Consider the following 26,198-nt stretch of genomic DNA (forward strand, 5'->3'; position numbering starts at 1 on the left):
CAGTCAGGAATTCTTTTGCACTTTGAGTTTTCTAGGGTGCTTCCTCACTTTGCAAAAGATGAACACTTTACCAAAACATTAGAAAAAGAATAAATCTCAACCAGAGGGTAACACACTTTTGGCAGTAAATACAGGCAACTAAAAGCAATAAAAATCTTATTCTGCTTAGATCTGAAAATATATGGTAATAGCTATTGTAACTACAAAGGCTTGTCTTGACCTTGGTCTTTCAGAGACCATGGGAGGGAATGAAAGAAGAGATGCGGAAAGGCAGAAACGGACACACCAGGAAGAGTGAGGGACTGATGGGGCAGTGTGGGGAGGGACCACTCATCTACTAAGGGTTTTTACATATGTCCCTTTCTTCTCCACCCCTGGGAAGATTTGACTGACTTCGCTGTGACCTGAAGTGTACTATTCCTCGGAGATTATTTGCATCAAGCAATGTCCTTTTTGAAAACTGCAAATACCTCTGAGAAGTATTACTGTGACTTAGCTAATTTTCCAGCTGAAATCTGACATGGATGTGATGCACAGAGTGTGTTGGGAATGGAGGTGGGTTGAAGACTGCTGTGGGCCGGAGGGGTGGTCTACAGAAAAGATGACGGGAAGGGACCAAAACCCTCTGACAAAATTGTAGGTAAAGAATGATGTACATCCTCTTATCTTTTATTCTTGGGACCCATAATTAGGCTGGTGCTAGAGCAGTGTTTGAATACAGAATATGGGGTAAACTTGTTTCCATAAGCTAGCCATGAATCCCACAATAGAGAATCTGTCAAGACAATGAATTCTGACTTCTAAACCGTTAACAACTTCCAGGACATGACCTTCATAAATTGAGACTGGCTTCCTTTGAATTTTTATACTTTATAAAAAGTTGCTAGATATAAACATTTTGTAATTACTCTGATTTGATAATACTCTGCTTTGCTGAAGCTCCCCCCACCCCCGTAAATTGTGGAATACTCAGGCTCAAAAGGACATGAACCTTAGATGAGCTACAAAAAGAAACAAAACAACAATGGTGTACTGCTTTTGTTTAAAAAAAAAAAAAAAAAAAGGATCTACCCAACTTTCAATTCTACTTACAAAATATAAAAAATCTAAAGTATAGAACCAACTCATTGCTATCCCAACGATTCATTGCTTGTTAACATCAAATTGTTGATCTGTTTCTAAACTTGCATTATTGTCTAATGAGCAAAAACCGAAGGCAAAGAGTGTTTTGTGGAACTGGAAAAACATCTTCTGAATTCTGTGGTGCTCCGGATGGCATAGCGAATGATAAGGTTCTTTCTTTTAGATTGCCTAAATAAATCAGGGAACACTGTCTTCCTCTTAACCTTGTAGATAGTTATATATTCCCAAGGAAGACAAAGTTTACAAATACCAGCACTGAATAAAGCTGTCAGTTTTAAATCCTTACTTCCACACTTAAGAATTGATGTTTCAGGGATAATATTTTCAATTACGAACAATTTTTAGGAGCTGGGAAAATTAAAACGTATGTCTTAGCAACTGACTCTTTAGAATGTGTGTGAGCGGGCTTGACTGAGGAGTTTCAGTCACTATTATAATTTAATAAATATTAAATATACTGTAAATAATAAGATAAAGATTCCAAATTAATTTTCTAGTAATAATTAGGAAAATAAATATCTGCTTAAAATATGCCTGAATTAAAAGACCTCAAACAGATGGCAAATCTACTTGCCAGAGAGGAGAAATATTTTAAACTGAAAAGCTTCATTTCCTAAACTTCATTCTGTGTCCTTTTCTCCTGTAGTTTTATTTTCTTCTGAGACTAGAGTGTGTATGAACAACACCATAATTTCATACGATTGTTGTCTAATATTTTCAGATTTAAAATGATTTCATCATCACCTCCTTTCCCACCCCTTCCAGCTGTCTCCCTAACCCCACACTTCCTGCTCCCTTCCCTGAGAAGTCTGTTTATTGGACGGTGAATTCTTGAGTTCCTTTCTTCCAAGGGTGTTGATATAAAATGAGTTGTTTTGTTTTCTTAAAGACAAAATGTTATACCTTATGTTCAGATAATTGTGGAGCATAGAAATGTGTGTGCAACAAGGAACTAAGGCACCATTTTTTCTTTCCCTTTTCATTTTTGCGTTGGGAACAAAAGCAAAGACTATTGGGACAGTCAGGGTGGCCGGTCTTAAGTCATTTGGCACTATCTGTATCAGCCAATACCACTGAGTACTATGTGTCAAAGGCTGCCACGCCACAGACTTAAAATCCTGCCATGAAAGAATTTCCTTCCTTTAGAAGTAGGGAAGTGAAGGCACAATAGTACCTTACATGAGGAAGTTGGCACATACCAACCAGAAAATCTTGACAACTTAGGAACAATTTTGAAATGTTCTGGAATATTTTACAGAGTTACAGAGGAAGTAAGTCATCCCTTTCTTGATTATGACACCCAAGAATACATTTCTCCAACTGTTTTCTTCCCTGCCAAACTCATAATCATAATATAAATCTTCCTCCAATTAATCATGTCTGGTACTAGATGTCTATGTGTACATCAGCTTGACTTAACCAGCAGATATTTCTTTAGCTATTGCATTTTTTAAAATGATGGATCAATGTAATGTTTTCAAAGGAGTGGCCCTTAAAAGTGACTCATTTGGGGATAATATTGCAGGCAAAAGCATTGGGAAATAAGATTTAGAAATGTGTCAAGGAATGTAGAGTCTTCTGAAATTATGTGCAAATTTAGAGTTTCACTTGTGTCATCCAGATACAACCTTAGTATCCAGAATGGCCCCGATGCTGATTAGGTAGGGAGCAACTGGGTGTTCTCTGAGTCACTGGGGCTGGTGGGAGGGGAAAATGCTATCAGCTGGATTGGCAGACATACTCTAAACCCTCCTAGTGTATTTCCTTGGGAATGGAATGTGAGTCTTCTACACAATGATGTCATAGACACGGCCCACTCTGCCGAGCCATTCTCTCACAGCCTGGCGAACTCTGATGTCAGTCACGTGACAGGTCAGCTGGCTGATGCATGGGAACACTGCTGGCTGGAGCGCTGTGAAGGTCTGGTCTGGAAGGATCTGAATCTGATTGAGAACTGTTAGCACCATGTTGGTCCATGCCTAAGAGAAAGGAATTAAGAGAATTAGCAGTTTTCTCCAGTGGTTTCATTTGTACTCTTAAGTGTGGCTAATATGCAAATGAGTTTTCTCAGGCTTTAGGCTTCAATAAATGTAGTCTTTACTAATTTAATGCACTTATAATAAAACATCAGTTTAAGTTCCTATATATATATATAAAAGGACTAGCAGAGACTCATTTCACATTAGGAATACATTATTTCCAACTTTTACGAAATACAAAAATCTTACTCCTCAGATTTTTAAAAACTCTCTTGCCTTCTCATGATGAGATTTTCGCAGGCCATATGACATTTTTAATCAGCAGTCTCTCTAATGTCTAGAAAACTTGGAATAGGTCTACCTTAATTTAGGGTAACTTTTGAAATCATAAGCAAATCTCCAAGACATGAAAAAGCAATTAAGATTTGTTATTTGTCAAGAAGGTCATCTGTTAAAGAATAACCTTACATCTCAGTTTGACTGGATACTTTTACAAATACAGTCTAAGATGATTTTTGTGGATTCTGAACTATGAAGTTTAGTTCTATGTTCAAGATACATCAGAGGAAAAAAGTATCTTGCAAGATTCATACTAATTCCAAATTTATGTTCATTCTAAGAATACATTCCTGTATAGGTCCATAGAATCCTAGGGCCCAAGAGCTCCTATCTTACTATGCCTGCAACAGGAATCTACAACTTAAAATAAACATCCAGATTACTTTTAAAGGGCTCTCCACGAGTTTAGATCCCTCTATCTTTCTTTTCCCATCTCATCTTTTCTTAAATTGAATGAAACAGTGCCCCTCTTCTTTACTTCTCAAGCTCATTTTTGGGAGGTACCATAGAATTGCAAATATTAATTATATAAAGGTATAGGAACACTCTGAAAATGAGAATTTTTATGTGCTCAGGATGGGCTAGAAAAACAATTCATTGGAATAACCACATAATACGCACTTCGCCTTTTCCCTTTACATAATTCTTCATAACTACAGAATTGCTTCAGGGCTATCTTCAAATGATTAACTGGCATTGAGTCCTGGGTTTAAGTCCATCCATTTTCTAAGCTTTGGCGTCATCTTATTTACACAGGTGGGTTCCTAATTCTCAGTAGTATCTGTTATAACCCATAAAAACAATTCCTGAAATTATATGAGAATACAATTTCAGTTTCACAAGGATATACTGTCTTAGGGGCAGGCAGTCCCCTGACTTTGGAGGCTCAAACGTGTCTGAGTGCTCCCTGAGGGGCACAGGTGCGTCACTGGTACCCAGCTTCCCTCCTGCATGGCCGGCTGTGGACCTTTGCATCCTCCAGCGGGGGGCGGGTACCCACCTGGATCTGGGCTTCGGCGTCCCTTGCGGAGACACTCCGGGAGCTGCCGGTGGAGCCCGAGCGGGGCCTCTTCTCCTGGCGCAGCAGCTCGGGGCCAGCGCTGAAGGAGTGCCGCATCTGCCCCTGGTCCATCAGGTGCTGGGGCCGCTGGAGCAGCGGGGAGCCTTGGCCCCTGGGCCCCAGTGGCTCTCCCTTCTTCTCCACCTTGACCTCTTTGGGGAAGGCGGGCAGGTTATGCTGTTGTTTCCTCTTCTTGTACTCGGTCATCAGCTTTGAGATGGTCTTGTCGGCCGCCATGGTGTAGATTTTGTTGCCGGCGTTCTCCCACCACTCCTTCTTGCGGCTGGGGTCCTTCTTCTCCACCCTGGGGCTCGGGGGCAGCAGTAGCATTTCCCCGCTGGTCCCCCTCAGGCTCAGCGGCTCGCCCGCGTGATCCCGGGTCTGACTGCGGTCATCCTCGGAAGGCGTGTCTTTCCCCGAGAAGCCCCCAGTGGACGGGGTGGATGACTCAGATTGGAAGGAGGGAAGGATGAAGAAAGGGTCGCTCTTGAAGATCGGTGCCTCCTCCATACTGTTTTCCAGGTCCAAGTGCATCTGGATGTAGTTATTACACAGCTCCATGCACAGCTTGTGAAGCCTCTTGACCAGCCACACCCAGTCGGCGTTGCTGACGGGCTGGACACTGAGTGAGGGCATCTGAGCCCTCCGCTGCCTCTTCTCCTTGCCTCTAGGGGGGCTCACCTGGGCGGTCTCCTCGAAAATGTCTTCATCTTCTGATGAACACTGCTGGGAGGAATCTGTGCTCCTCTCATCGTCCTCAAAAAGGACCTTCTTCACTTGCTCAGCAGTGATGGTTTCTTGGTTGCTGAGAACAGCACAGACCAGCGCATGGAAATAAATGTTAAAACTCATGGCAGACTGGCGGTAGAGGTTGGCAGCGCCCCCGATGCCAGACACTTTCTTCAGCAGGCACTTCAGCCCAGGGCTGGTGTCAAACTCTCTGGCCGTCCTGTAGGAGTCCAACAGCAGGTCAAAGATGACGGCCAAGTTCTGCATGGAGATGTATCTGAGGAAGCCAGCCAGCTTGGTTTCTGGCACTTGGATCTTCTCCTCCCCAGGAGAGGGGCCTTTGACAAACTCTTCTAACAAGATATCATATAAGTTCTGGAGTAACACTTGATGGGATAGTAGACTCACCACAATTTCCCTGAAGGAAACACTTCAAATGAAAAGAAAGGCATTGATTAGTAGCCGGTTGCCTTATATGAGTTACCTTAAAGCAATTCAGACCTTACACAAACAGAATGACTAGGCAAAATTACAAACTAAACTACTTGTATTTTAATGTCTTTCTTCAAAAAGGACAAATTTCTTGGGGCATTACAAGATGACAATTTTAATCATGATTAATGGAATTCCTGACACTTTTAAAATCTGGGAGCTATAGAATTAATATTATGATATTGAGTTAACGATTCCCAACAAGACTTAGGAAACAAATAGAACAATTTTATAAAAAATTTTTTAACGTAGGCACAATTATGGTATATGACCTGTTTTCTTTCATAGTTATGAGTAATAAAACAAATCAAGAAAGTAACAATTTCTGTTGAGTTATAGTAATTTTAATTGGCCTTTTTCCTACCCTTTGCCATTTTTCCTTAAACCCAAAGCTTTTACTATTTTTTTTAAGTGATGGCTGAGGAATTTTTAATAAATGGAAAAATTAAAATATAATAATTAACATTATGCTTGGACATTTGAGTTCATTTTGTTTCCCCAGTTTCACTTTTTCCTGCATATCTAGGAATGAAGTCTTTATTTCACTAAGATAGGCTTAAGAGCTTAAAATCTCTCTTCTGCTAGTTATCTAGGGAATCCAAGAAATAGCTAATTGCAAGATTCCACGTTATTCTTTTCTCTGGTTGCATCATTTTATCTTGTGCAAGGATAACCTCTGAAAGTACAAAGTCAGGATGTGACAGCACGTTGTATAACATACCCAGACAAAGGCAATATTTCATATAGGCTTGGGGGAAGAGAGAGGAAGAAGGAAGTATTTACTGGTCTGCACATTCCAGATATAGGAATTCTGACTACAACTGTCAAGTGTGTCAACTCTGCTAAGACACCTAGCTATGAGAATACCTGGAGAGATTTTTTTTAAATTTAGAGTATAGTTGATTAACAATGTTGTGTTAGTTTCAGGTGTACAGAGAGTGATTCAGTTATACATATACATGTATCTTTTCTTTTTCAAATTCTTTTCCCATTTAGGTTATTACAGAATATTGAGCAGAGTTCCTTCCCTGTGTTACACAGTAGGTCCTTGTTGGTTATCTATTTTAAATATAGCAGTGTGTACCAGTCAATCCCAAATTCCCAATCTATCCCTCCCCTCCATACTTCCCCTCTGGTAACCGTAAGTTTGTTCACTAAATCTGTGAGTCTGTCTCTGCTTTGTAAGTTCGTTTGTATCATTTTTTCTGGATTCCGCATATAAGCGACATCATATGATATTTGTCTTTCTTTGTCTGACTTACGTCACTTAGTATGATAATCTCCAGGTCCATCCATGTTGCTGCAAATGGCATTATTTCATTCTTTTTAATGGCTGAGTAATATTCCATTGTATATATGTACCACATCTTCTTTATCCATTCATCTGTCAATGCACAGATGAATGTTTCCATGTCTTGGCTATTGTAAACAGCGCTGCAATGAACAAGGGGGTGCATGTATCCTTTCAAACCATTTTTCCCTGGATATATGCCCAGGAGTGGGATTGCTGGATCATATGGTAGCTCTGTTTTCGGTTTCTTAAGGAACCTCCATACTGTTCTCCATAGTGGCTGTACCAATTCACATTCCCACCAACAGTGTAGGAGGGTTCCCTTTTCTCTACACCCTCTCCAGCATTTATTGTTTGTAGACTTTTTGATAATGGCCATTCTGACGGGTGTGAGGTGATATCTCATTGTAGTCTTGATTTGCATTTCTCTAATAATTAGAGATCTTGAGCATCTTTTCATGTGCTTCCTGGCCATCTGTATGTCTTCTTTGGAGAAATGTCTATTTAGGTGTTCTGCCCATTTTATGATTGGGTTGGTTTTTTCAATATTGAGTCGCATGAGCTGTTTGTAAATTTTGGAGATTAATCCCCTTGTTGGTCGCATTGTTTGCAAATATTTTCTCCCATTCTGTGGGTTGTCCTTTTGTTTTGTTTATGGTTTCCTTTGCTGTGCAAAATCTTTTGAGTTTAATTAGGTCCCAGTTGTTTATTTTTGATTTCATTTCCATTATTGTAGGAGACGGAATGAAAAAGATATTGCTGCAATTTATGGCAAAGAGTGTTCTGCCTATATCTTCCTCTAAGAGTTTTATAATATCTGGTCTTAGATTTAGGTCTTTAATCCATTTTGAGTTTATTTTTGTGTATGGTGTTAAAGAATGTTCTAATTTCATTTTTTTACATGTAGCTGTCCAGTTTCCCCAGCACCATTTTTTGAAGAGATTGTCTTTTCTCAATTATATAGTCTTGCCTCCTTTGCTGTAGATTAATTGACTATAGTTGTGTGGGCTTGTTTCTGGGCTTTCTATCCTGTTCCGTTGATCTATATTTCTGTTTTTGTGCCAGTACCATACTGTTTTGATGACTGTAGCTTTGTAGTATAGTCTGAAGTCTGGGAGCCTGATTCCTCCAGCTCTGTTTATCTTTCTCAAGATTGCTTTGGGGCTTCCCTGGTGGTGCAGTGGTTAAGAATCCGCCTGCCAATGCAGGGGACACAGGTTTGAGCCCTGGTCTGGGAAGATCCCACATGCCATGGAGCAACTAAGCCTGTGTGCCACAACTACTGAGCCTGCGCTCTAGGGCCCACAAGCCACAACTACTGAAGCCCACGTGCCTAGAGCCTGTGCTCTGCAATGAGAAGCCACCGCAATGAGAAGCCTGTGCACCGCAATGAAGAGTAGTCCCCGCTCTCAGCAACTAGAGAAAACCCGTGTGCAGCAGCGAAGACGCAATGCAGCCAAAAATTGAATAAATGAATAAATTTAAAAAAAAAGATTGCTTTGGCTATTCAGGGTCTGTTGTGTGTCTATACAAATTTTAAATGTTTTTGTTCTAGTCCTATGAAAAATGCCATTGGTAATCTGATAGGGATTGCACTGAATCTGTAGATTGCCTTGGGTAGTATAGTCATTTTGACACTATTGATTCTTCCAATCCAAGAACATGGTATATCTTTCCATCTGTTTGTGTCATCTTCAATTTCTTTCATCAGTGTCATAGTTTTCAGAGTACAGGTCCTTTGCCTTCTTAGGTAGGTTTATTCCTAGGTATTTTATTCTTTTTGATGTGATGGTAAGTGGGATTGTTTCTTTAATTTCTCTTTCTGACCTTTCATTGTTAGTGTACAGAAATGCATCAGATTTCTCTGTATTTATTTTGTATCCTGCAACTTTACCAATTTCATTGATGAGCTCTAGTAGTTTTCTGGTATCATCTTTAGGATTTTCTATGTATAGTATCATGTTATCTGCAATCAGTGGCAGTTTTACTTCTTTTTTCCAATTTGGATTCCCTTTATTTCTTTTTCTTCTCTGATTGCTGTGGCTAGGACTTCCAAAATTATGTTGAATAAAAGTGATGAGAGTGGACATCCTTGTCCTGATCTTACAGGAAATGCTTTCAGTTTTTCACTGTTGGGTATGATTTTAGCTGTAGGTTCGTCATATATGGCCTTTATTATGTTGAGGTATGTTCCCTCTATGCCCACTTTCTGGAGATTTTTAAAATCATAAATGGGTATTGAATTTTGTCAAAAGCTTTTTCTGCATCTATTGAGATGATCATATAGTTTTTATTCTTCAATTTGTTGATGCGGTGTATCACACTGATTGATTTGCTGATACTGAAAAACCCTTGTATCCCTGGGATAAATCCCACTTGATCATGGTGTATGATCCTTTTAATGTATTGTTGGATTTGGTGTGCTAGTATTTTGTGGAGGATTTTTGCATCTACGTTCATCAGTGATATTGGCCTTTAATTTTCTTTCTTTTGTTTTTGTTGTATCTTTGTCTGGTTTTTGTATCAGGGTGATGGTGGCCTCTTAGAATGAGTTTGGGAGTGTTCCTTCCTCCGCAATTTTTGGGAAGAGTTTGAGAACGATGGGTGTTAGCTCTTCTATAAATGTTTGGTAGAATTCACCTGTGAAGCCATCTGGTCCTGGTATTTTGTTGGGAATTTTTTAATCACAGTTTTAATTTCAGTACTTGTGATTGGTCTTTTCATATTTTCTATTTCTTCCTTGTTCAGTCTTGGGAGATTGTACCTTTATAAGAATTTGTCCATTTCTTCCAGGTTGTCCATTTTATTTGCATATAGTTGCTTATAATAGTCTCTTATGGTCCTTTGTATTTCTGTGGTATCCGTTGTAACTTCTCCTTTTTCATTTCTAATTTTATTGACTTGAGCTCTCTTCCCTCTTTTTCTTGATGAGTCTGGCTAAAGGTTTATCAAATTTTTTTATCTTCTCAAAGAACCAGCTTTTAGTTTCATTGATCTTTTTATTGTTTTCTTTGTATCTCATTTATTTCTGCTCTGATGTTTATGATGTCTTTCCTTCTACTAACTTTGGGGTTTTTTTGTTCTTGTTTCTCTAGTTGCTTTAGGTGTAAGGTTAGGTTGTTTATTTGAGATTTTTCTTGTTTCCTGAGGTAAGATTGTATTGCTATAAACTTCCCTGTTAGAACTTGTTTTGCTGTGTCCCATAGGTTTTAGATTATCATGCTTTCATTTTCATTCTTCTCTAGGTCTTTTTTGATTTCCTCTTTGATTTCTTCAGTGATCCATTCGTTGTTTAGTAGCATATTGTTTAGCCTCTACGTGTTTGTGTTTTTTACAGTTTTTTTCTTGTAGTTGATTTCTAATCTCATAGTGTTGTGGTCGGAAAAGATGCTTGATAGGACTTCAATTTTCTTAAATTTACCAAGGCTCACTTTGTGGCCCAGCATGTGATCAATCCTGGAGAATGTTCCATGTGCACTTGAAAAGAATGTGTATTCTGTTGCTTTTGGTTGGAATGCTGTATATAAATATCAGTTAAATCCTTGTGGTTTAATGTGTCATTTAAAGCCTGTGTTCCCTTATTTATTTTCTGTCTGGATGATCTGTCCATTGATGTAAGTGGGATGTTAAAGTCCCCCACTATTATTATGTTACTGTTGATTTCTCTTTTATGGCTGTTAGGAGCACCTCAATATATAAGGCAGATACTATGTTGGATGCATATATATTTGCCATTGTTATATGTTCTTCTTGGATTGATCCCTTGATCATTATGTAGTGTCCTTCTTTGTTTCTTGTAACAATCTTTAAAGTCCATTTTGTCTTATATAAATATTGCTACTCCAGCTTTCTTTTGATTTCCATTTGCACAGAATACATTTTGCCATTCACTCACTTTCAGTCTCTATGTGGTCCTAGATCTGAAGTGGGTCTCCTGTAGACAGCGTATATACAGGTGTTGTTTTTGTATCCATTCAGCCAGTCTGTGTCTTTTGGTTGGAGCATTTAATCCTTTTACATTTAAAGTAATTATCGATATGTATATTCTTATTGCCATTTTAATTGTTTTGAATTTGTTTTTGTAGGTGCTTTTTCTTCCCTTCCTCTTTTGTTCTCTTCTCTTGTGATTTGATGACTAACTTCAGTGTTGTGTTTGGATTACTTTTTCTTTTTTGTGTGTGTATCTATTGTAGATTTTTGGTTTGCAGTTACCATGAGGTTTTTGATATAGAAGTCTATATAAAAGCAAGATTGTTTTAAGTTGCCATTCTTTTAATTTCAAGTGCATTTCCAATATCCTGCATTTGTGATCTCCTCTTCTCACAACTGCTGGTTTTCATATCAGATTTGTGTGCAGATTATTTCCTATTTTTACTGTATGTTTGCCTTTACCAGTGAACTTTTCCATTCATAATTTTCTTGTTTCTAGTTGTGGCTTTTTCTTTTCTGCTTAGAGAAGTTCCTTTAGCATTTGTTGCAAAGCTGGTCTGGTGGTGCTGAATTCTCTTAGCTTTTGCTTGTCTGTAAAGCTTTTGATTTCTCTGCCAAATCTGAATGAGAGCCTTGCTGGGTAGAATATTCTTGGTTGTAGGTTTTTCCCTTCCATCACTTTAAATATATAATCCCACTCCCTTCTGGCCTGCAGAGTTTCTGCTGAGAAATCAGCTGATAACCTTATGGGAATTCCCTTGTAGGTTGTTTCTTTTCCCTTGTTGCTTTTAATATTTTTTCTTTATCTTTAATTTTTGTCAGTTTGATTACTATGTGTCTCAGTGTGTTCCTCCTTGGGTTTATCCTGCCTGAGACTCTGCACTTTTTGGACTTGGGTGACTGTTTCTTTTCCCACGTTAGGGAAGTTTTTAGCTTATCTCTTCACATATTTTCTTAGGTCCTTTCTCTTCTCCTTCTGGGGCCCCTATAATGTGAATGTTGGTGCATTTAACGTTGACCCAGAGGTCTCTTAGGCTGTCCTCCTTTCTTTTCATTCTTTTTTCTTTATTCTGTTCCACAGCAGTGATTTCCATCATTCTGTATTCCAGCTCACTTACCTGTTCTTCTGCCTCAGTTATTCTACTATTGATTCCTTCTAGTGTATTTTTCATTTCAGTTATTATATTGTTTGTTTGTTTGTTTGTTCTTTAGTTCTTCTAGGTCTTTGTTTCTTGTATCTACTCGATCTGTGCCTCTATTCTTTTTTCAAGATCTTGGATCATCTTTACTATCATTACTCTGAATTCTTTTTAGGCAGATTGACTAGCTCCACTTCACCTAGTTGTTCTTCTGGGGTTTTATCTTGTTCTTTCATCTGGGACATAGTCCTCTGCCGTATCATTTTGTCTGATTTTCTGTGATTGCAGTTTCCATTCCACAGGCTGCAGGGTTGTAGTCCTTCTTGCTTCTGCAGTCTGCCCCCTGGTGGATGAGGCTGTCTAAGAGACCTGTGCAGGCTTCCTGGTGGGAGGGACTGGTACCTGTCCACTGGTGGGTGGAGCTGGATCTTTTCCCTCTGGTGGGCAGGGCCATGTCAGGGGGTGTGTTTATCGGGCAGCTATTTATTCAGGAAGACTTTAAGCAGCCTGCCTGCTGATGGGTGGGGCTGGGTTCCTTCCCTGTTGGTTGTTTGGCCTGAGGCATCCCAGCACTGGAGCCTACAGGCTGTTGGGTGGGGCCAGGTCTTGGTGAGAAAATGGCAGCCTCCAAGAGTGCTCACGCCAATGAATATTCACCAGAACTGCCGCCACCAGTGTCCTTGTCCCTGCAGTGAGCCACAGCCACCACCCCCCCCCCACAACCTCTGCAGGAGACCCTCCGATACTAGCAGGTAAGTCTGGCCAGTCTCTTATGAGGTCTCTGCTTTTTTCCCTGGGTACTGTGCATGAGACCCTGTGTGCGCCCTCCAAGAGTGGAGTTTCTGTCTCCCCCAGTCCTGTGGAATTCCTGCGATCAAACCCCGCTGGCCTTCAAAGCCAGATTCTCTGGGGGCTCCTCCTCCTGTTGCCAGACCCCCAGGCTGGGGAGCCTGATGTGGGCCTCAGACCTTTTACTCCTATGGGAGAACTTCTGTGGTATAATTGTTTTTCAGTTTGTGGGCTGCCCACCCAGTGTGTATGGGATTTGATTTTATCACGATTGTGGCCCTCCTACTGTCTCACTGTGGCTTCTTCTTTGTCTTTGGATGTAGGGTGTCTTTTTTGGTAGGTTCCAGCATTTGTTTGTCAGTGGTTGTTCAGCAGTTAGTTGTGATTTTGGTTTTTCCATAAGAAGGGGTGAGCTCATGTCCTTCTACTCCACCATCTTCAAACCCAAAGCTTTTAGAATCTTATTGAAGTTGGTTTATAGGCACCAAACCAGTTTTCCAGGATTAAAAATGTTAATGCTTTAGGTACATATGTATAAAAGCTTTAGTGCTTCCGGTGTGTGAGATGGAGAAGGTCTAAACACTGAAAAGTTTTTTAACTTTAGAGGTATTATGGGGCTAATATTTTCAAAGAAAGAAATTAAAGAAATTGATAATTTAATTTGCAGCCTTCTAAAACAAACCTAGGAGAGAAAACAGCATTCACTCAGCACAGGCTAATTCCTTTCTGCATCCTTTTCTGCCAGCACAGACGTGGGACTTGTTTGTGGGCCTTGGATGCACCTTTGGGGGAGGTGGGAGAGGGTGAATGCTCCCTAGACATCTGGCCAGATCTCCTGGTTGAGAAGCAGGTGCAACCCACCAGTCATGACAACTTCCTAATCAGGGCACAGCCCCGATAAGGCAACATTAGAAGTGAATGCTCACATTTTGGTGATTCGGCCCCTTTTGTTTGGCTGGATTCCTGTACTAAGAAATCATTCTCAATTCCAATTTCAACATTTTAATCCACCAATGTGGTTTTGGGTTTATGGTTTCCCATTCTTTTCACTGCTCTTAGAATTTCATGAAAATAGCTTATGCCATGATGTTGCAAACTAATTCCCATAACTGGATAATGACAAAATTACAACTCATTCACACTACTGATTTCAGAAGTCCAACTGTTACATTAATACTTTAAAAAAATTTTTTTATCGGAGTATAGTTGATTTACAATGTCATGTTAGTTTCAGGTGTACAGCAAAGTGCATCAGTTACTATATCTCATACATATTACATATATACCTATATCTCCTTTTAAGATTCTTTTCCCATATAGGTCGTTACAGAGTATTGAGTTCCCTGTGCTATACAGTACGTTCTTATTAGTTAGTTATCTATTTTATATATAGTAGTGTGTATATGTCAATCCCAATCTCCCAATTTCTCTCTCCCCCTCCCTTTCCCCCCTGGTAACCATTAGTTTGTTTTCTACATCTGTGACTCTATTTCTGTTTTGTAAATAAGTTCATTTGTACCATTTTTTAAGATCATGAATTTAAAAATTACTTTTATAACTCGCAGGAAAAATATTTTAACTAGCAAAAGAACAAAAATCCTCCCATACATTTTTTTAAAGGTTGACCTTGACCTTTGTGTAGTGGTATCTCAAAGAAAACATCGTACTTTCAGCAAAAATGGAATGGGTACAAAGAGCTGTCACTCGCAAACAGTAACCCCTTCTAACATATCACTTAAGCAACTTTTCTGTGGTAAATTATATATAACCTGATGTTACCATTTTAACCATTTTTAAAAGTTCAATTCAGTAGCATTAAGTACATGCACAATGTTGTGTAACCATCACCACTATCTATTTCTAGAACTTTTTCAACAGAAACTCTGAACCCATTAAATGGTAACTCCCCAACCCCTCCCAATTCCCCCACCATAGAAGTAACTTTTGATAAGTTACTTGAGGTATTAGGAGACCTAACTATGCACTCTTTTGAAGAAGCAGGCTGTGAAAGCCACCCATTTGGTCTAGCGCTTCACGTCCACAACTACAGGACCCTAACTAAGAAGGGAACTCCTGTCACTTATCACTGGGCTGGCCTCCCCACTATACCATAAACCTTCAAGGGACAGGGCAGTGCTTTACTCATCTTCTTGTCCCAGGGCAAATGTATGCTGAGAGAAGCATTCAAAACAAACCAAAATAACAAAAACCAGATTAGTTCTGAGTGCAGGTGCCTGGAAGAAATGGTCTCCTTGAGCAGTGGCTCTGACAGTTCAACCCCATCCTGCTGGCAGCCTGGACTCCTAAAGTAGGAAGCACAACCAGGGGGTGACTTCTGAAGGTTTAAGCAGCCTAGCCCAGGAGGATTTTTTCTATTACCTCCCCTGAGAAATGGAAAGCCTTTTACCAGCAAACACCTAAAGAGAGGGCCAATCAAAGCATCTTGTCAACCAAGGTTATTCTCTTTGATGTTTTAAGATATAAAATTGCTAACTGAGCATGTAAAAAAGGACAGAAAATCCCCTTTAGGTTCAAGCCAAATAATGCAGCAATAAGAAAACATAGGGAAAGAAGCAGCAATACTGAGGAGATCAAACTTTCAGAAATATATTGAAAAAGTGAAGTAACTGCTTATAGATCTGCAACTCTTCACCATAATCTGACAGGAGATGAGAAAGATCTGGAGCAAACAAAAATCAACAGATAATTTGATGTACCCTTTTCAATTTGTTGTACCCTTTTCTCAGCACACCCTTTAAGATGGGGACCTTGAAGTGGAGAAACTTACACCTTCCCTTTCTGCTTCCGATGCAAAGTGCATAGGCAAGCAAGCCCCCAGACAGGATAATTGAGTTAATTGCTTAACAACTAGCTGACTTAAAACATGCTAATGTCGGTATCAGAGGTAAACAGATTCATAGTTTAAAGTACATCGTAAAGCTCTAATTAAGATTATGTGGCTTGCTTGGGCTGTCAATGTCAAAGTGACCTAAAAACAAACCCAGTCCATTCTCCAGTAAGTCTGTGTCTTTATTCCTGTCTTGCCCCTAGGTTCTTCATGACCTTTTTTTTTTTTTTTTCTTAGATTCCACATATATGTGTTAGCATATGGTATTTGTTTTTCTCTTTCTGACTTACTTCACTCTGTATGACAGACTCTAGGTCCATCCACCTCACTACAAATAACTCAATTTCGTTTCTTTTTATGGCTGAGTAATATTCCATTGTATATATGTGCCACATCTTCTTTATCCATTCATCTGTTGATGGACACTTAGGTTGCTTCCATGTCCTGGCTACTGTAAATAGAGCTGCAATGAACATTTTGGTACATGACTCTTTTTGAATTGTGGTTTTCTCAGGGTATATGCACAGTAGTGGGATTGCTGGGTCGTATGGTAGTTCTATTTTTAGTTTTTTAAGGAACCTCCATACTGTTCTCCATAGTGGCTGTACCAATTTACATTCCCACCAATAATGCAAGAGGGTTCCCTTTTCTCCACACGCTCTCCAGCATTTATTGTTTGTAGATTTTTTGATGATGGTCATTCTGACTGGTGTGAGATGATATCTCATTGTAGTTCTGATTTGCATTTCTCTAATGATTAATGATGTTGAGCATTCTTTCATGCGTTTGTTGGCAGTCTGTATATCTTCTTTGGAGAAATGCCTATTTAGGTCTTCTGCCCATTTTTGGATTGGGTTGTTTGTTTTTTTGATATTGAGCTGCTTGTAAATTTTGGAGATTAATCCTTTGTCAGTTGCTTCATTTGCAAATATTTTCTCCCATTCTGAGGGTTGCCTTTTGGTCTTGTTTATGGTTTCCTTTGCTGTGCAAAAGCTTTTAAGTTTCATTAGGATATGGGGAGGGAGAAGGGTAAGCTGTGACAAAGTGAGAGAGTGGCATGGACATATATACACTACCAAACGTAAAATAGCTAGTGGGAAGCAGCCACATAGCACAGGGAGATCAGCTCGGTGCTTTGTGACCACCTAGAGGGGTGGGATAGGGAGGGTGGGAGGGAGGGAGACGCAAGAGGGAAGAGACATGGGGACATATGTATATGTATAGCTGATTCACTTTGTTATAAAGCAGAAACTAACACACCACTGTAAAGCAATTATACTCCAATAAAGATGTTAAAACAAACAAACAAACAAACCCAGATTTCTCTTTACTAAAATGTTGCAATCTGGTTTTAGTTCCAGTCTTTTTTTCCCCATGGGTGATTTTAATGCGGACCTCTGAGGACGCACCTGACCAGCAGATGCACAAACTTTTCGTATGTCTAACTCATCTTCTCCTACCTTCTGTGCTAAGAATTGCCCCTGCGAATGAGTCAAATCCAACAATGCAAAATACTTAAAGAATTTTAGAGGATGTTTTAAGGCATAGTGGCTTCTACTAAAGAATTTGTGCTTTTCCTGTTTTACAGAATTTCATTGAGGGGGTAATTGTCTATTAAAAGTACTAAGTAAACTGAGGAACCATGGTGATAAATTTTTAAATCTTAATCTTTTAAAACCGTTAAACCAGTAACATAGGAATATTATTAGGTCATCCTATTTTTCCTGTGTTTTATTTATAATGTGAATTCAGCTTATTATTCCTTTCCCCCTTTTTCTCCTTTTACTTCAAAAATTGTTTTAGTAGGAATAATTGGCTGAAGGGACTAGAAATATATAAAAAAAAGGAAAACAGGTAAGAAAAGAACTGCAATTTGAAAGTAGATCAACGCTTAAAGCTGTGGAAAGGAGTGCACAATCATTGGTATGCAGAACAGATAAAAATGCCCAACACTTTTGAGTGATCAGCAGTGGGGGGAAGCAGGGCACAGAATTGGGAGGAATACGGGGGATATTGGTAAAGTTCTACTTCTGAAGTGCAGTGGCAGGTTCATAGTTATTTCACTTTTTATTCATGCTTGATAACCTTTGAACCTTCCACATAGTCTTCTGTATGTACCACACACACTTGACTAAAAAAAATTAGTACCTGGAAATTTCACCCAAATGGGTATATTAATCAAACTGCTATGCTACCTGGTAACTTTTGGAAAAATCACACTCTCTCCCTAAAATGGAAATGGGAAAGGACACAGGCATTGTGCTCAGCTAGACCTGGTTTTGATTCCATCTCCCCTGATTCGCAGTCTCCCTGAATGTTTCCTCATGCACCAGTGGAAGTGGATTACCTACTCCCTGTACTTCATCTATTGCACTCAAATACTTATCATCATTACTATTAGTGTGTCAGAAGTTTTAAAATGGGAACTTTCAGTCACTGGCTTCATCTTCAACTCTAGGAACAATGTTTTTTTGGCAGGATGATAGTACTTAAAAAGAGCAAGTTTCCTGTGGCATGCACTGAGCTTTCTGTATCCTAACAGCTGTACTGCTCATGAGAAGTTAATGATGTATTTCTCACTTTCTCACTGAAACAATATGAATCACGCCTCATATTATTTTTTTAAAAAGGATTATGATATGTATGATGCTATAGATACAGTGAGTTGTGTCCCCCCCCAAATTCATACATGGAAGTCCTAATCCATAGTATCACAGAATGTATACTTGGAAAAAGGGTCTTTAAAGAAATAATTGGGTTAAGGAGGGCATTAGGATGGGCCTTAATCCAGTATGACTGGTATCCTCCTAAGAGAAAGAAATTTGCACAAAGACATATACAGAGGAAAGACCATGCAAAGACACAGGGAACAGACATTCATCTAGAAGCCAAGGAGGGAGGCCTCAGAAGAAACCAACATGGCTGACACCCTGATCTTGGACTTCTAGGCTCCGGAACTGTGAGAAATTAAATTCCTGTTGTTTAAGCCACCCAGTCTGTGTACTTTGTTATGGCAGCCCTAGCAAACGAACACATGTGAAATGTGGGAAATTTGGTTAAAATGCTAACAACTTTTTGCTAAGTGACTCCACAACTGTTTTCAGTATTCTTGGCTGAAGCTTGAGTTACAATGAGCAAGAGCTGGGAATAAATGAACTTTCCTATTTATAAGCGCTTGGCTGCTTACCTTTTCTTGGTGTGTCCGTTTGGCTTCTCATCAGGAGGCAGTTCAATAATGAGCTGACAGGACTGAGCATGATCAAAGTTGTTTGGAGTCTTTGGGGAGCTCTGGGTGTCCAACATAAACACCTGCACGCATATACAAAGGTACAGGTCAGAGCGCCACCATCCTCGACCAGCCTCCGCCAGGGATCAGCTGGATGGCCTTCGGCAAGTGGCTCACTCTTTCTACTCATTTTTTCACCTTTAAAATGAGGTTGGTAATGATTTCCTACTGGTATGTTTGTTGAGAGAATTAAATGAATTAATATGTGTGTATTGACATATGCAAAGCATTAGAACAGAAGAGTAAATACTCAATAAAAGTTAGCTGCTGGCACGAATAGTAATGACACTACTGCTTCTGCCACGTGACAAGTCATTACACTCCAAATAGCAAGGACTGACATTTAATGTTAAGAGTAAATAAAAAGGGGCTATGTTTGTAAGAGGTCTCCTCTGCTTTAGACGTCTGTTTGGTACATATTCTAAACCATGCAGGAACAGGAAACTAATTGGGACTTCTCCTGTCAGGGCTGCTGCTGTGGCCATACTGCTCTATTAACAGACAATGGGAGAGGTGACTTCGAAAACAGTAGCCACTTCTCGGATTCCGATCCAAATGATTTCATTTGACATTATTTAATATACCTTCACTACTTCCCTTTGGAAACCTGAGTATTAAGGAATTTTTTCTTTCCAAATCTTGTTAAATTATCAGATAATTGAATACTGGGTTATCTGAAGAGTAAATATGGGAGAAGGTTTGGGACTGAAGAAGAAAGTAATATGAAGAAATGAAAGATTCACTAACTGTTTTCTGCTGTTCTTCTCCATTAACTATTTCAGAACAGGATTCCATTTTCATATTCTTGCTGTGGGTGGAAAGACTGCTGGATGCACATGGAAAAATGCCTCATCTAGTCAGCTGTGAAGGCATGCTACTTAGAGAAGCCACCCCTTCAGAGGAGGACCACCCTCTTGCCTTCTCTGTTATGGTTCCTGGCCAGAACCCGTGTCCTGGGATGTTAGGAATGTGCTCAGCAGATGTGAGTAGTTGAAGGTGGGAGGTTCTTGTCCCACTCTCTGAGGAGAGCTGGGGAAAGCGCTTCAGAAGCCAGACCTGGCAGGAAACTTCTCAACTAATATGCTGAACGTGACTGAGTTCTTTTTGTTGATAGCGCATCCTGGGTTATCAGTGTGCTAAGGGGAAATTCTATTAAGAATTAAATTAGATTTTGTAGAGAAAGGGAGCCTTTGAAAATAAACCCCAACTCACTTCATTTTCCCAGTGCATACTTCTGACAGTGCATATACATTTATAAAAATTGTTTAATATTTTAAACACATACACATATGTATATGCAAACACCTTCTGCATACGAAACACAATCCAACTATGTCTGTCTGTTGCTGTTAAATGAGAGTGTTTAGCCAGCTAATCAGTGGTGGTTGGGAATTTAGTCCATTTTTGTTTTTCCCCTATTATGAATAGCACTGTTATGAATATATGTGAATTAAGGGACAGTGCTGATAAAAGCCCCATGCAGGGTTTCTTAGAGACAGATTGACAGGTCACTTAAGTGTCTGAGGACACAGCTGTAGCTCAAGCTAAAGCTGTAAGGACTTCTGTAATTTAGTGATTCATTGACTCAACAAATATTTAATAAGCGCCTTCTATCTGCCCTGCTCCAGGACTACCAATATACAGAATATGTTCTCTGCTCCTGACTCATCAGCTTACAGCCAACTTTTGTGACTTCTGCCATGTGTCAGAAGAAAACGTCATTGGTACATGGTGATTCCTGCACAGATAACTAATCTGTAAAATTAAGATGTACTTAACATTCAACTCAAATTTATTAAACAACTTGTAAATGTTAAGCTCTTTGCTGTGTATGGGAGATATAGGAAAAAAAGTTTACCATTTTTAGGCACTCATAGTCTAGCATTAACAATAGTATTTCAGTAACTATTTATAACATAAGTAGTGCAAGTCAAGTTATGTATGGAGTGCAGTGGCCGGGTGGAAAAGGACCCTATTTGATCAGGGTACTGGAGGATGCAACACGCTAGAAATGGTGAGAGGACCATAACGCTGTTGACTAGGTTCAAGTGATTTCTGGAAAAGAACAGCACTGGCCAGAGCTCAGAGCCAGGACGTCTATGTCCCTAAAGGAATGAAAGGCAGTGTGGTGATGCACGGCCTTCAGAAATGACCCCTAGCAATATCTCAAGCTTCCAGAGCCCCTGGGATCAAAAACCCCACCCTTACCTGCTGAGCCATGGCTCGGATGCGCCAGTACTCGGCCTCAGCACTGGGGGAGGAGGAGGGGGCCGCCACCCTCACCTGGCAGCCTTCCCCGCTGAAGCTCTCGGTGCCGCTGTGGAAGCAGCCCAGCAGATCCTGGGGAGAAACACAGCAGTCGTTCGCTGGGTGCAGCTGAGCTCATGGCTCCAGGCCCTGTCTTTGATCTGACATTGTCACTGTGTCTGGGACAAAGTACTGATCCAGCTACCTTGTTCCCACCAACTGAGACCGCCTGCTACAAGGAGGGAGGCGGAATCCAGGTGACCCAACTTGAGGAGCACCAGGGAGCTGAGGAAGGCTGGAGGTGCCCTGGTCTCTCCTCCGAGTGACTTACCTTCACCGGCTTGAGCGTGGCCGAGAAGGCGTCCTGCAGGGCACAGCAAGCCAGCCTCCACATCTCCTCCGTGAACACGGGGCCCGCTGTCACGAGGACGTACCTGCCAGGAGAAAAAAGGAAAGAAGTCTTGAATTCATATATTTTATTGTCACAAAAGGTAGGTAGGTCCTTCCGGACGCGTGCCTAGGTTTAGTCTATAGTTCCCTTACAAGTCTTGCTGTCTTTTGTCACAAAATGTCCTAACCCACTTAATGTAAAAAAAAAAATATCAATGGATTCCCACTACAAATAGGCCGATGTTTAAACTTAGGCTTGCATGTATATATTCTATACTAATTTTTCCCATTCCAGCCCAATTTGCCACTACTCCTCTACACATAACAAGATAAAACCCTCTTGTCACTTGTAACTCTTATCTCCATGTATGTGTTCATGCTGTTCTTCTGCTTACAAAGTCGCCACCTATCGGAAGCTAACCCACCTTGGGAGATCTGACCAAGTATCATTACTACAGAAGGTCTTGCTGACTGCCCTACTCCCCAGGCGTCTCGTCCTTTCGTGGCATTTATCGTTCCTCCTGCCTATTATCACTTTTCCCATGACTCTCTTTGTTCTGTCCTTTAGAACAGGTTGTACGCTCCCTGCGGGTCGGGACCTTGGTCACATCACTTTCTGGGCAGCAGAGCTCCCTGTATAATGACGTACACAGTAAATATTTGCTGACTGGAAGAAATGAAGAGTTAGTAGCACAGTCATTTTTATTTATAAGAAGTAGATTGCTACCATCAAAGAATTTAATTCCCCTGGATTTCATCATAAAAACTCCAGTTTTGTGGAGAGCCAGGGAACCTTTATGTCACCTGATACAGGAGCAGCCCACTCGGGAGATGGTTTCTGTGGGCTTGGCCACACACGCCACCAGCAACTCAAAGAGGTCCTTCAGCATGGTGTTGATCATGCTCTCATACCTGATGTCTGCAGGAAAATCAAAGCAAGATGGCTCTCAGTGGTATCGCAAAGGAACGGGCTGGACGGCATCTATACTACAGCAAAAGAGGCAAGGCTAAATGATACAAAAAATAGACAAGTATCTGGGAAATAGAACAGTGAGAAAAATGGCCATAACAATAACAACAAAAATAAAACACTCATTACAACAAAAATTATCTTGGTTTTACCTAATTTTAGCTTGTTTCATCCATTTCTAGATATATCAAGATGAAATGCATGTGGCTCACCTTAATGTGTTGATGTACACTTTTCAAAGTATATAATTCATCTGCTTAAGCAAAATAGAACATATACTATTATATAGCCTGAATACTAGCTAGTAAAAATTTTTAATTCTTAAAGGGAAAGATAAAACAAACATTCCTTACGGTTGATCGTTGAATTAGATTGAATTAAATGCTCTTAGTAAACAAAAAAACCTTCTCATACCAACTACCACTTCTTGAACCTTTTCAGTTTGGCTTCAGTCTGCATGCTGTCCCCAGACTAAAGAAAATAAAATCTCCCAAAATCACATTCTGTTTGCCCAGTTCAAGGAATACGCCAGTATTCTTTTCCACAAAGTCCTTGCGATGCCACAGAACCAATTCTCAGTGGAATCCTCAAGGGTCCTGAGCTGTGCAAAGCCAGGACCTGGGCGGAAACTCTACCACTAGGGATGCAGTTAGCGCCTGCACGTGGAAATACCCATTTTTCTTCTTTCTCGATCGGTGTGTTTTTTGCAGGGCAAATTGTCCTTACTAAGCTTAGTGGAGACCCGCATTTCTTAACTTTGCTTTTTGACTCTTCCTTGGGGTCAAGTTCTCATGAGTTTCTCTAACCTTGCCAGCAAGGGAGCCTCTGACCTCACCTCTTCCTTTAAACTTCTGTACATCTTTCCCTTTTCTTTATAACCTTTAGGGCTAGCAGCAAGATTCCTCCTGCTCCCAAATTTCCAGATCTTTCCATGGCAAGAATCTATTTCACAAATGCTGCTCCACTGGTACCACAGCTGACATACAGCTCCCTGTCTGTCTGCTGACTTCAGCATACTATCCACCCCACACTTCCAAATCTTTTTCAAAGTGCCACAGATATTAAGACCCCTCTCTTCCCCCCTAATCTGTTAAGTAACCTCTTGACCATAATTTGAGCCTTTTCTAAAACCCTGCCTCTTCCATTTAGCCTCCCCAGATGCAGCAGGACAATGGGATACACTCTCTCCCTTACCCCCAGCCTAGAGGGGTATTTTCTTCTTTTTTTAATTTATTATATACTTGAACTTGCCTCCCCTCTCCTAATGCACAGATATCCTAGACCTCATTAGGTGTTTTATTTTTAGTCACACATTTTAAGCATTCTGTTTGATAATTCTGTAGAGGACACAGGGGTACCAATTTTCTTCTTGACAACCTACTATTAGAAGGCTGGCACTAACCATGTAATTCTATTTTAATAATTCCCAGGACAAAAATCATGCACTGGTATTTACTAAACACTTCTAGACAACGATGCTGTCTACTAAACAACTACTCAGCATGAGCTGCTCTGGCACCTTAGATACCTGAGTGGATGAAGCTCTGAATGTGCTCCACCACCAGCTCACAGGACAGACCGATGGCATGCTTGAAGTTAGCAGACGCCACGTCCCAGTAAGAATGGTCGTTATGGCTACGGCGAAGCCAAAGGGACATCACGGGAAGGAGAAGGTGAACAACTGCATAGATGCCAAACCCTGGTCCTGAAAAAGAAAGGTCAGCATCAGAATTGTGATCTTAGCACCTCCCCTGCAACAAAAGGGCAGCGCCGAGTGACAGCAGAGAGCTTCCCATCTCTTTCGCGGGAGCTCCCCATTCTGAGAAGGAACAAAGAAAAAGAATTTACCACTGATTGGGAAATATATGGTCTTTGGTGACATTTTTCTTTTTTGTTTCTGCATGATTTTAATTACGTAAGTAATACATAAATATACTCATTAAAAATTCAAACAATACTGATAAAGCTAAAGTATCACTTGATCACTTCCTTAGTCCCCATAAACATACAAATACATATACACATATAAGAAAAAGTTCACCCTTTGAACTGTAAGTATATTTATTTATATGAAACTAAGAGTACATATATTTATATGAAACAAAGAGAAATATATATATATATATATTTTATTACTTTTATATAAATGGGATAAGGTAAACCTTGGTCTGCATGTTGATTTTTTGCCCATAACAGTTACAAGTTAGAGATCATTCTGTGTCAGCAAATTTAGATATTCCTCATTTTTATTACCACATACTATTCCAAACTATTCAAACTGTATATGCATTAGTTTGTACTTATCCATTCCCTTACTGATGGAAATTTAAGATGTTTCTATATTTTGCTTTATGAACAACACTGTAATAAAAATATTTGTGGAAATGTTGATGGATTTTTAAAATACTGATTACAAAAGCAAGGTATCCCTTTCATAATAAACACAGAAAACACATGAGAATATGAAGAAGAAGAAAATAATATTTTGATGTATTTCCTTCTAGTACTTTTTGAATGTATTATGTTTGGGTGTATGTGTATATTTATAAATGCTTCTCAAAAAGTTGAGATTGTACTCCACGCTATATATATTTTAACATAATGCCCTATAAACAATTATTGATGTCATTAAATATTATTCACAGATATTCATTTTAATGCCTGTAGACATTTACATGCTTTTACCATAACTTATTTAACCCATTTAGGGTGTTCATAATTATTTTGGTATTCAAGATGCTTCATCAAACATCATTATACATAGAATGTCATCTTCATTACTGTTAATTTCCTTTGATTTCTAGGAGTAGAATTATTGGGCTAAAACGCTCTTCATACACACTTAGTAGTAGAAAATGATACTGACCAATAAAACAGATTTAGAAATAGTGGCATATAATTAATTCTATAAGATACCTGCTTATTCTTGGATAGAAAGTCTTTAAATTTTTAATGTGTAGGAGTAGCTATAATGGTGTTCCTGAAAAAAATTCTGATATAAACTTTGCTATGGATCTTAAAACAGTATCACTTATCAAGTCTTCATCAGTTTATATTGAATACAAAACTCCTCTTATTACTCGAGAATTAAACTAGTGGTTTCATTTGTGGTTCTGATTCTGTTAGTGAAAACTAAAATTTCTATAAAAAATTTCTTAGATCTTGGGAAAATTTGGATGAGTAAGTGTGCATGCTAACCTTGACTAATTCAGAACAAGAAATAAATTCCCAAGGGCCATTTCCTGTACTATCAGGAACTCACTAGATGTCTTCCCAAATATAATCACCTATGACCCTTATACAAGTAAGATGTTGCGGTCTTCATACATTTGAGTGGTTGGTTCATGTCAGTGGTAGACCTGTTAAGCCCTACTGACAGCCCTGGGGCCAAGAGTATATGAGACCCAGCCACAGAGGAAGGCTGTAACCACAGAACAGAGCAAAGCCAACTGGTTTAAGGGGACATTGATACCACAGCCTTGGCCTGAATATAGTGGGGTTCTACACATTCACCTACCTGGCCACCACCCATTATTTATAAATGGGCTGGTGGGAAACCCATAAAC

General features: G+C 39.7%; 1 protein-coding gene across 6 annotated transcripts in view; it reads right to left on the reverse strand.

Annotated features, from left to right (window-relative positions):
* Window positions 1–321: 321 nt before the first annotated feature.
* Window positions 322–26,198, reverse strand: part of ARFGEF3 (ARFGEF family member 3) — a 198,460-nt gene continuing 172,583 nt past the window's right edge. For all 6 annotated transcript variants that reach the window (XM_082474366.1, XM_082474365.1, XM_082474368.1 and 3 more), the window contains 7 exons: window positions 24,161–24,337; window positions 22,467–22,581; window positions 21,604–21,706; window positions 21,234–21,365; window positions 18,927–19,048; window positions 4,462–5,680; window positions 322–3,122 (listed from right to left, as the gene is read on the reverse strand). In XM_082474366.1, coding sequence (XP_082330492.1) covers window positions 2,931–3,122; window positions 4,462–5,680; window positions 18,927–19,048; window positions 21,234–21,365; window positions 21,604–21,706; window positions 22,467–22,581; window positions 24,161–24,337 — 2,060 coding nt within the window. In that variant the 3' untranslated portion in view covers window positions 322–2,930. The remainder of the gene's footprint in view (window positions 3,123–4,461; window positions 5,681–18,926; window positions 19,049–21,233; window positions 21,366–21,603; window positions 21,707–22,466; window positions 22,582–24,160; window positions 24,338–26,198) is intronic.

This window comes from Balaenoptera physalus, assembly GCF_965194825.1.
Source record: "Balaenoptera physalus genome assembly, chromosome: 9".
NCBI lineage: Eukaryota > Metazoa > Chordata > Mammalia > Artiodactyla > Balaenopteridae > Balaenoptera > Balaenoptera physalus.